Source organism: Ictidomys tridecemlineatus, chromosome X, assembly GCF_052094955.1.
Source record: "Ictidomys tridecemlineatus isolate mIctTri1 chromosome X, mIctTri1.hap1, whole genome shotgun sequence".
NCBI lineage: Eukaryota > Metazoa > Chordata > Mammalia > Rodentia > Sciuridae > Ictidomys > Ictidomys tridecemlineatus.
Genome location: NC_135493.1, coordinates 112,294,541 through 112,306,639, shown reverse-complemented (window position 1 = coordinate 112,306,639; position 12,099 = coordinate 112,294,541). Strand labels below are relative to the sequence as shown.

Sequence of the window (12,099 nt, the reverse complement as noted above, 5' to 3'; positions counted from 1 at the left end):
GGGATTATGGGCATGAGCCACTTAGCCTGGCTAATATTTTTTTAGGAAAGATTATCTGCTCACACTATATACTATATTACTGTGAAAAAATTATGAACTTCTAAGTAATCATAACATTACAAAACTTTAAATGATTGGTCAAGAGAAAAGATTATTGCATAAATTGTAAAAAATATCTAACAATGCTAAAGAATCTTCCCTTAAATAAAAGGGTAAGAGGAAATAAGTCTTGTGATGATCTTACAAAAATACAACAATCAACTAGATCTGAGTAATGAGAAGAGCAATATGTAGAAGCACTGAGATCTGCAAATCCATCTACACTGCCTCTAGGTGATGCAGACATCACAATTTCAGTTGATCTGATGCCTCATTACTCAAGAGATTAACAGATGGTATAAAACATGTTTATACCTCTATGGCTGTAGCTATTATTGAAAACCCAACGTCATTCATGTTTTATATAAAGCACTGGATAAAAATATAGTCTATGTAATGCCTACAAATTATGCTATTCCTAGTAGAAAAAAATGCTTTTAACATCTAGAAACTTTGTCAAGAAGCCAAGTATTTACAGAAGATCACTCAACTACCCTCCTAAGTCTATGGTTTTGGGATAGTTGGTACTACACCTTTTTGCTCGATACTAATTTGCCCCTAATCAGCTAAGCACTTTATCAAGCCTGCTTGGGACTTTCACACACACACACACACACACACACAAAAAAAAAAAAAAAAAAAAAGCTTTAATTCTTTCCTTCTTCCTTTTTTTTGTGTGTGGGGGAGAAGACAACACAGAATGAAAAATATGAACAAAGTACCTGTCATAAACAAGAAATTTAGACAAAATGGATTTTAAAAGCACAGCTTTTGAGAGCAAGGAGAGAAATACAACACCTGGACTATTGCTTTTATTCCATTTGTTTGGGGGATGAGGTGTTTTAGGTAATCAAACATGTTGGCTAATTAAAAATTATCATTTATATTAGCTATAGAAATAATTAAAATGTGATAAAATATACTTTAACAAAGTTGTCTGGACCAGAATCTTTCTCTGACGAACCAGAAGTCCTCACTGATGGTTGTGTGCCTATCTATGGGCAGGGTTTTTCCATTGGTGATTCCTGGAGAAGCATGAGAGCTCTGTACTTAACACCTTAGAGATTTAAGGATAGGCTTAATAGGAGAGTCTGGGACTTTGCCTGTCTCCCCATCTTGTGTCACTCCACCTATATCTGTCTTGTGCATGTGTATTTTCAAGTAATATTTGAAGAAAGGGTTTCACTGGTTAAATAAAAATTAAAATCAAGTCCTGAGGAAGGGGTGATTAATAAACTAATTGTAGTCAACTGTAAATACTAGAAATGAGCATATAAACCAGAAACACTAGTTTATAGCTACTATTTGAAACAATACCTCAAAATAGCTTTTAATTATACTTAGAATATTATGTTCAAAGCATAAGCCCAAAGCTAGAATTAAATAGAAAACAACACTCAATACCTTGAAAGGTCTTTTAAAGCCTCTTGTATTTTGATGGTTTCCCTCAACTCCAAATGGTTTTTGAGTAACAATATCCTTTCTCCGCATAGCATAATTCTGCATGAAAAAGTATTAGTATGGGTTAATATGCTTAAAGACTGATTTTAAAAACTAGTTTCACCATGTAAAAGATACATGTTTAAATATACAGGATTAAGAACTCAAGGCAGCCAGGGGTGGTGGCTCCCACCTGTAATCCCAGCAATTTGGGAGGCTGAGGAAGGAGGATTGCAAGTCCAAAGCTAGACTTGGCAACTTAAGGGGACCCTGTCTCAAAAAATAAAAAGGACTAGGAATGTTGCTCAGTGGTAGAGCACCCCCGAGTTCAAACACCAGTACCACAAAACAAAAGCAACCAAAGTTGGGACCATGGAGCCTAGCTGTGGGAACACATTTCTCCTTCTTTGATATGACCCACAATAGTTGGTGAGGGGCCAGTTGCATCCATGCCTGTGATGAGTGTCAAAAAACAAACAGAAGGGCTGAGGTTGTGGCTCAGTGGTAGTGCACTTGCCTAGCATGTGAGAGGCCCTGGATTTGAAACTCAGCACCATGCAAAAATAAATAAAATAAAGGTATTGTGTCCAACTACAACTAAAAAATCAATATTAAAAAAAAAAAACCAGAAAAATCCCTACTCTTATTTAATGCAACGGGTGACTTTTAAAAAATGGACTATGAATCTAGCATTTATTTATACAGGCCTCCAGAATAGGGAGATAAACTTATTACTATCAGGAGTTGCTAAAGGATTCCTACTCGTTAAGAACACAAATCCCCAATACTGCAGGAGGCAGGTTTGGCTGACTCAGATAACTGATTTGAGGTGATGTTCCTGCCATGGCTTGGAAAGTACCAGAAATAAGAGAAACAACTACATTAGTAAATCTGTAAACACAAAGAACTTGAATCCTCTGATAGGAATAAAAAAAAGAAAAAAAAAAGGTAGAGCCCATTCTCAAGACAGTTTCTTATTTCTAAAATCAACAATCTTACAACCTTCTATATGCTCCATTTTCTGTGGAATTTGATCAGAGGGAGGATTGCAGGCAGCTGCTGACATGACTCCTGATGATCCCCACTAATGATCCTCCCTTTGAGTGTGGATAGGACCTAGTAACTTGCTTCTTGCAATTACAATATGATACAGTAATGGGATGTTACTTCTGAAATTAGGTTACAGACTCAGATTCTGGCTTCCATCTTTCCAGTCATTTCTTATGGAAGGTAGTCAGCTGACATTCTGTAAGCTGCCCTATAAAAAGGCAAATCTTTAAAACAGAAAGTAGATTAGTGGTTGGCTGGGGTGAAAACAGGGGGTAACTAACAGGCATGTAGGCTCTTATTGGGTAGTGAAAATATCCTAAAACTAGATTGTTGTGATAGTGATACATCATCACAAATTTACTAAAAAAAAATCACTAACTTTTACACCTAAAATGAATGAATTTTACAGTATATAAATTATATTTTAATGAAATTGTTCCCCCAAAATTCTTTAGTATTATAATAAATCCAGAGATTAATATTTCTTTTGTCACAATAACTGTAAACCTCAAATGAATCTTCTAACACATACTTAATGCACAGTTGTAGGCATTTTGAAAATATATAGTTGAGGAGAATGTACAAAAAATGAAAATTCCGGAACTCCAATCTTACTATGTAAGGTTTCTGAATAAATTTTCTAAAATTTGATTTTACAAAATGTGTAGGTTTTTGGAATCCATCAGCATGAATATTCTTCACCTTTGAAAAACTGGAACGTTGATCATTCCTAATAAAATGAAAGAGAGAAAACAAGAATCTTTTATTAGTTTACTTTTATCCAACAAATAAACAAAAAAAATTAAAAAGTCCCTTTAGAGACAATTAAAGTAACACAACAGTAAAACTCAATGATCTTTCACTACTAAAGTTACAAACATTAGTTTTTAGGGCTAACACCCTCATTTAAAAAAAATTATTTAGTTAAGTTGGCAGTAATCAATAGGAGGGGGAAACAATATTCCTTGTATTAGTGTTCCCAATCTGAGGTTCAAGGATAGGCTTCCTGGAGGCTATAACTCATGTGAAATGTGTGTTTTCAGAGGAAAGACTGTCACTGCTCTAGAATTTGGCGGCACTGCCCCCCACCCTGTCCTTACTGACAGACTCCCCTTTGTAAAAGCACTAATGACTTGGCCTATTCATCAGAGGTGAGGTATGAGACTGGCCCAGGGTCACCTCACTCTGATACTGCTGGGCCATGGATATTGCTAGGCCAGGGCATTAAAAGGAAGCCTTCCTTCTCTTGATATTGAGAGGTCCTGAGGCCACCAAGTGCTTTTTCCAGGGAGCCCTATCATGGAGGGAGGTCCTTCTTTGGGCTTTTCCTCTGATCCTGGATGCCTCACTTCCACAGCCCTTAGGGAATCCTCTTCCTACATCTTCTGCAGGCCTTGCTCCATGGTAAACCAGAACCTCAGCCCTACTTCAGTACCTCCATACATTCCCCACTGACATCAGGATGAAATCCATACTCCTCATCAGGACCTACAAGGTCCTCCAGGCTCTGGCCCTTGCTGCATTGCCATCTGCCTTACTCTAGTCTCCCCAACACACACACACTGAGCTTCCAGGACATTTAACTTTATGTGGTTCCCAGAACACTCCAATCTCTCCTGTTTCCACACCTCTGCACCTGTAGTTCCTTCTGTGATCATTTCCTTCCACTTAGATGAAATTTAGCTCCATTTGTACCTCTTCCAAGGAAGGCTTTCCTAAACCCCTCTCTGGTAAACTAAGTACCACAAAATGCCACATGCACAAAATGTATTTGGGGTGATAACACCTATCTCTTCATGTTTGTAACTACTGGTGCACCTGTGTGTTTAATGGAACAAGCTGCAATTCCTTCAGAGAAGGTAGTTAAGTGGATGGTTCATTTTGTGGCCCCAGCTCTGACCCCCAAACCTGACAAGAAGAAGACACTCAGAGTCTTTTAAAATGTAAAAAAAACAAAAACAACAACAAAAAAACCCAAAACAAACAAACAAACAAAAAAACCCCCATGTCCTGTTAAAATACTCATGATAAGAGAGTAAGTCAAAATAGTAGGGTGCTAAATTATATACTGAGTATAATTTCGGTTATTTTAAATACATATATATATGCTGAGAAAAAAAATGATAGGAAATGTGCTAAATATTAACAGTGGTCATCTCTAACTGGTGAAATTAAAACTGCCTTATATTTCTATACTTAATTATATTTTTTTCCTAAATGATTATCATTAGCATATATGACTATGTCTATAAGGAAATGGGCTTTTAAAAACTCTTTGCAAGGCACATATTGGAAGAAGGAGTACAGGTTGAGCATCCCTAATCTGAAAATCCCAAATCAGAAATGCTCCAAAATTTGAAACTTTTTGAACACCAACATGATACCACAAATGGAAAACCCCACATCTGACCTCATGTGATTAAAGACACTGTATAGATTAACTTAAGGCTATATGTGTAAGGCATATAGGAAACATAAATATATTTCATGTTTAGACTGGGTCCCATCACCAAGATATTTCATTATGACGATATTCCAAAATAAAAAAAAAATCCTAAAGCTGAACCACTTCTGGCGTAAGCATTTCAGATAAGGGACACTCAACCTGCAGTATCTAGCATAGATAAAGAACTCGTATACCTCAATAATAAAAGACAATAACCTGATTTAAAAATGGGCAAGGAATTTGAACAGAAATTCCTTCAGGTAAGACATACAAATGGCCAATAAATATATGAAAAGATGCTCAACATCATTAGTCATGGAGGAAATGCAAATTAAAACCATAATGAAATACTACTTTATACCCACTAGGATGGCTATAATCAAAACACAATAAAATACTACTTTATACCCAGTAGGATGGCTATAAAAAAAAAGACAACACCAATACTGGTTAACAGCGCTACTTAAAATAGTCAAAAGGTGGAAACACAAATGTCCATAAACAGAAGAACAGATAAACAAAAAGTGGTATATCCAAACAGAATATTATTCAGCTTTAAAAAGCAATGGAATTTTCTGAAAAGGGAAGGAAATTTTGACATGATACAATACGGATGAACCTTGAATACATGATACTAAGAAGCCAGACAAAAAAAGACAATTTGTATGATTCTACTTGTATGAAGTTATCTAGAATAGGCAAATTTATAGAGATAGTAAGAAAGAAAGTTATCAAGGACTGGAGGGGAGGAAGGAATGGGGAGTTACTGTTTAATGGTACAGAGTTTGTTTCTAAAGATGAAAATGTTCTATAAATGGATAACAGTGATGGTTCCATAACACTATGGTTATACTTAATGCCAATTAACTGTACACTTAAAACAATTAAAATGGTAGATTTATATTTTGCCACAATAAAAAAACTGAAAAACGATTCATTGATAAATTTTGATTCTTAAGCAGGCAAATGAACACCCAGATTAAAGATCTATTTCTCATCTTCCCTACAACTAGACATGGACATGGGACTAAATTTTTAGGCCAACAGTGTTAAAAGTGTCATGTGTAAATTTCAGGGAAAGACTAGGATGAGGACATGATGGCTAGAGCACAACCAACCACCTTGGGACACGAGGCACATGTGTGCAAAGGTTAGAGGAGGAGCAAGGTCTAAGGAGCCTGGTTCTTTGATGAGTCCCATCTATTATGCCACCTTGTCATGCAGATTTCCTACCTCCAATCTTTTATTTTTTTTACTTGAAACTTTTTTTCTCTAGTTTGTATAATCCATTCTCTACCTAAAAACAACAGTGATCCTTTTAAAATTTAAGTGCAATTATATCTCTTCTCTGGTTAAAACCTTAAATGTTTTCTAATTTTACTAAGAGTAAAAAAGAGTCTTCCATCTTTTTCAGTCCTTCAAAGTCCTTCACGCTTTGACTTTCTCTTCCTTTTCTCATTTTATAACTCACCAGCTCCCTTTCTAGTTCTTAAGCAACAGCAACCATATTCCTGCCTCAAGGTCTTTGAATTTACTGTTTCCTCTCTTGAAATACTACCCCCGCCAAATACTACCCCAGCTAAATTTTTAAAATCATATCACACATCATTCTTTTCTATTTTCCTCTTCTGCCTTATTTTTCATCTATTACTTCACTAACATGTTATTTATTTGCTTATTTTCTTTCTTCCACCATTAAATTCCAAATGCCACAAAGGCAAGGGCTTTGTGTATACTTTTATCACTGTATCCCTAGTGCTTAAATAGTAACTGTAGAACAGAGGAAATATTTGTTGAACATATGAATAAAAGATTCGCACAAAGTTCACTCTAGTTTAGTATAGATTATTACAATAGCAAGAATAAAAACTGATGTTTTCCTATAAGCTGACTAGCTAAAAAGGAAGTCTTGACAGTTTGATGTCCTTTTGAAGTACACTGACATTATTTTTAAGCACACATAGCCCAAACTTATATAACACATCTTAATTACATTGTGAGGAACTTAGTAACTCTGATAAGAAGAGGGAGAAATAGTGTATCAGAAGCTATGGAGACTTCAGGGTAGAGACTGACCAGAAGGGAGAACATTGGAGAATATCAGGGTTTTGGAAATTAGATGAAATCCCTGAGAATCAGGTTTGCTGGTGAAGATTCCTAAGGTATCAGAGAACAGGAATCCAGGTAGATAGGCATTCTAATTTAAGCAGCCCTGTCTGCTGCTTTGGAAAGTCTTCATTCATTAAACAAATATGAACTTAGCTCAAGGCAATGGGGATACAATGGTGAGCAAATAGACACAGAGCCTGCATACAATGTTTTTTGTGGTACAGAGGATTGAACCCAGGAGCACTCTACCTCTGAGCTACAGTTCCAGCCCTTTAATTTTTTTTTTTAATTTTTGAGACAGGGTCTCACTAAGTTCCCAGGCTGGTCTCAAACTTATGATCCTCCTGCCTCAGCCTCCCAAGTTTCTGGAATTACAAATATGTGCCACAATGCCCAGTGAACCTGCATACAACTTTTTAAGGAAAAATCACACAGGTGGGAAATCACTTCCTCCTATGATTTATGATTTTATTATGTTTCATTCTTCTGAATGTCTATGGAAACTATATACTGACTTGATTAAAAAGAATTATGTAAAAACACAATGAGATCAATTTTTATAAACTGAATTTCTAAGATATAAAGATGAAGTGTCTTTTATTTTAATAAGGAAATTGAATTAGGACAAAGAGATAAACGGTTCTATATATAAGAGGTTCTATATCATTTTTGAAAAAAAGACAGTAACAATCTTATCCATACTGGCAATGATGTGGAGAAATTGCTGTGGAATGTAAAATGATACAGTCAATTTGGAAAACTATCTGGAAGTTCCTCAAAAAGTTAAATATAGAGTCACCACCTAATTAATCAATTCTACTTGTAGGTATCAACCAAAGAAAAATGAAAACAAATTACACAAAAATGTTCATAGCACCATTATTCACAACAGCCCCAAAGTGGAAACAATCCAAATATCCATCAACTGATGAATGGATAAACAACATATGGCACATCAATACAATGGAATATTATTCAGCCATAAAAAGCATCCTCATGCTACAACATTGGATCAACACTGAAAACATTATGCTACACAAAAGAATCAGTCACAAAAGCCATACACAATATGATGCATTTATATGAAATGTTAAGAATAAGCAAATCCGTAGAGCTAGAAAGTGGAAGAGTGGTTGCCAGCGGTTGGGGGAAGGAGAAATGGGGTACAGTGTTTCCTTCTGAGCTGATAAAATGTTTTGGAATTAAATAATGGTGATAGTTATAGAACCCTGTGAATATACTAAAAACTACTGAATTGTTTACTTCTAATGGGGAATTTTATGGTACGTAATATCTCGATTTTTAAAAACCCTCATGGCTCTATATTCCATACCAACTATCCAGTAGGAATTAAATAATCCTGGGGCTGGGGATATAGCTCAGTTAGAGTGCTTGCCTTGCATGCACAAGGCCCCGGGTTTGATCCCCAGCACCAAAACAAAACAAACAAAAAAAACATAAAATAATCCAACATACCCAGCAAAAGATACCTTGTAGGAAGACATCTTTGCATGCCTCAACACTATTTTCAAAGCTGACACTGATAAATTTTATGTTAACTTTATACACATCACTTTATTTAATTTTAACTACTACTACAAGGTAAGTATAAATCTTATCCCTATTTTACACTTGAGGAAACAGAGACTATGTAACTTGCCAAAAGTCAATTACATAGCTAGGGGTCTAAGAGCAGGAATATGAACTCAGGTCTAACTTCAGTACTCAAGTTCTAATCATTTCAAAGGGTAAAGATATATCCCGAAGCACTACACAGTCTGTACAATATGCTGATTATCTTAAATCTGCTTGAAAAATCCTATTTCTTGGTACACTGGGTTTCTTAAGTTTGCTGTCTCAAGAAAAATGTGACAGTTTGTGACATTAAGGGGCCCAGTCATGCAATGCATTAATCATATCATATTAAGAGACTGGTGATTTTCACCCAGCAAAGGAAAAGATTTTTTACTATTTTACTTTCATGTTTTTCATATACCACAACACACAGTTTGATTATCTTTTAATTAGTTCCAAACTTATTGTTAGAATCAAATCCAGTTTTAAACAAGCTCCATCTATTTCAACTAAGACTTAGTTAGGCATAGACTTGACTTAAAAGTCTAGTCAAATATTTCAGTAATTTGATACTATGGACTATATAAAAAACTATTAGCACTATCCCTACTTTCTGGGAGATCTACTGATGAGCCGTTGCCATGCATGGCATCAGTTCTTTAAATATGCCAGTCATTTAATATGCATAGCATAATAAGTTGGTTTTATCATAATTTTTTTTTTTTTTTTTTTTGGTTCTGGGAATTGAACTCAGGGGCACTCAACCACTGAGCCATATCCCCAGCCCTATTTTGTATTTTATTTAGAGACAGGGTCTCAACCCAGTTGCTTAGCACCTCACTTTTGCTGAGGCTGGCTTTGAACTTGTAATTCTCCTGCCTCAGCTTCCCAAGCTGCTGGGATTACAGGTGTGTGCCACTGTGCCTGGCGGTTTTATCATCATTTTATAGAAAGGCTATAATGACTCATCAAATCTGTGCAAGATCAAACATCTTATAAATTGGAAAGAGATGAAATTCAAATGTAGGTCTCTACATTTTCTACTACACCTGCCCATTTCATGGATAAACATCCACGAAGAGTCCTTGGAAGAGAACTGTACTAACTTCAGGAAATTTTGCATTATTCAGACTACTCCAGAATCTAGGGCAGAATGTATCAGTTTTAATCAGCTTGAGCCAAACAGTCCATAACCTTGCTGGTCTTGGCTTCTGCTAATATTAAAAAATCTCTTATACTTATCTCTAGAATTATGAAGTCCTTAAATATCCACCTACCCCATAATTTTTCTTATTTAAATCAAGATGCATAGAATGATTACTGAATAATTTTGAAACATTTTAATAGATTTCATTTAACCATAGAAAATGGATTTGAAGGATCAAATTCCTACACTAAAATTATCATCACACAAAAAAACTGGAAAAATGCTTAAACCGAAAGCTCCCTGATAACAGTATGTTTTTCATCTACTGATTACCTCTCTGAAGCACTAGCTATGTGAAAAATGTGCTCATCTTCATTCTGTAATCGTTCTTTTCTCCTTCTTTCAATGTCATGTCGTAGGTCATTTGGATCTATTATTTTGACCAGAGTCTGAGGAATTTTGACAGAAGACAAACCATTCACATTACTGTTAGTTGCACAAAGACCATATCTAACAAGAACCTTATTTAAAAGTCCTAAATAAGTTATTTTGTACTCATCCTGCTATGGTAGTGTAAACTGAATCAAATTTTCTGAGACACAATTGACAATACAGTCAGAAAAGCTCCTAATATTAAACCAGGAATCCCACTTAGAGGATTCTATCCCAAAGAAAGTGCTGTCTACCTAAAAATATTCCAAGTACTATATTTAAAAATAACAAAAAATGGAAGTAACTTAAATGTAAAAAAAACTTTAAAGGGAAAGGGAAGAACAATTAAATAAATTATGGTAAATAACTCAAAAGAATAATGTACAACCATTTAAATTAATAAATACTATGTGGAAGTCAACATGGAAAAACACTCATTGAAAAAAATTGAAACTTTAAAAGTCTCAATCATAAAAGGTCATGGGGAATTCAGAGATTTTTACATAAAAGGCATGTTATTATGAATTAAGTAAAAAGAAAAAAACATACAAAAGTGCATATACTATGATAGTGATTATGTTAAAATGCAAGATGTAAGACTACACGAAAAGATGATCAGATAATATTCTGTATCAAATGGTTGAATTACAGATGATTTTTTTTTAAAAATCCTTAAATTTCCTACAAGTTTACTGTAATACTTTGATGATTGGAAATTTTCTGAAAATATCATTCAATAGATTAACCCATCTAAGATTAATCAAATCTATAATTTCACATGTGAAAAACTTTATATATATTCTATTAGAAATGTATTAAAATATCTTTTCTATAAAAACTTTTTACTTTCAATGAATAAATTAGCAGTTCTTTTACAACTTAACATACTTTTTTTTAAAAAAGAGCTTTATAGTTATACATAGTAGTTAGGTTCATCCTAACAAATCACACACGCATGGAATTTGTTTTCAGTTCAACTTGAAACATTTTAAAACAAAAGCCACTTTTCTTACTCCTTGGCTAGTCAAGATAGTCTTTCTAATTAGTAAAGAAATGGGAGGTGGATGGGGGGGAGGTATTGGGTAGGAACCAAACGCGGGACAGTAAAGAAATGTAACATTTCCATTATTTTGCTAGTTAATGTTCCACAGAATCTTTCAAACACTCTCCAGTAAATAGAAGGTCAATATCAAATGAAACTTAGTTTCTTTTCATTCATTTCATGTACAATTTAAAAATACTTTCCACATGACTGGAACATACTTTCTACAAGCTTCACAGTGTGGAGTTATGGAATAAACATTAAATGCTAAAATTTTGTTACAAAGCTGTTATCATTAAGGATTGTCCCTTTTAAGGAATATTTTTGTCTTTTTGTCAACATTTGTGCCAACCTGGCCAATGATCATAATCACTTGGAGAACTTTTGAAATTTCCTGGATCTCAACCCCCAATCACCAATCCCTTTTCCTATTAGTATACCAAAAAAAAAAAAAAAGATAATCTCACATCAAAACTTGTGTTCACTTACCTGATCTGGTTCATATACCATAGTTTGTTTACTCTGAAGGTCAGCCAAAGACATGTCTATTCTCCTAAAATAATAAAGGCATATTACAATTAAATAATTAGATTATACACTGATACCTTGATTCTACTACTACAGAATGGAATTTGAAATAAAGCAGGTATATCTTGGAACAGGCAAAAGAAACCTGCTAACAGGTAATTTTTTCATCTATATGGTATATGGCAATTTCCCAAGAATTTAGATCTTGTGAAGCACATTTCAGGGAAGTTT

General features: G+C 34.6%; 1 protein-coding gene across 13 annotated transcripts in view; it reads right to left on the bottom strand.

The window, feature by feature from the left end:
* The window catches only part of Bclaf3 (BCLAF1 and THRAP3 family member 3), a 60,733-nt gene that overhangs the window by 16,342 nt on the left and 32,292 nt on the right, over positions 1–12,099 (bottom strand). For 7 of the 13 annotated variants that reach the window (XM_021732910.3, XM_021732911.3, XM_078035042.1 and 4 more), the window contains 4 exons: positions 11,830–11,893; positions 10,200–10,315; positions 3,122–3,319; positions 1,504–1,599 (listed from right to left, as the gene is read on the bottom strand). In XM_021732910.3, coding sequence (XP_021588585.2) covers positions 1,504–1,599; positions 3,122–3,319; positions 10,200–10,315; positions 11,830–11,893 — 474 coding nt within the window. Of the gene's footprint in view, positions 1–1,503; positions 1,600–2,494; positions 2,814–3,121; positions 3,320–10,199; positions 10,316–11,829; positions 11,894–12,099 lie in introns of those variants that run through there. The other 6 variants (XM_040267770.2, XM_040294804.2, XM_040267828.2 and 3 more) reach the window with 3 other exon arrangements.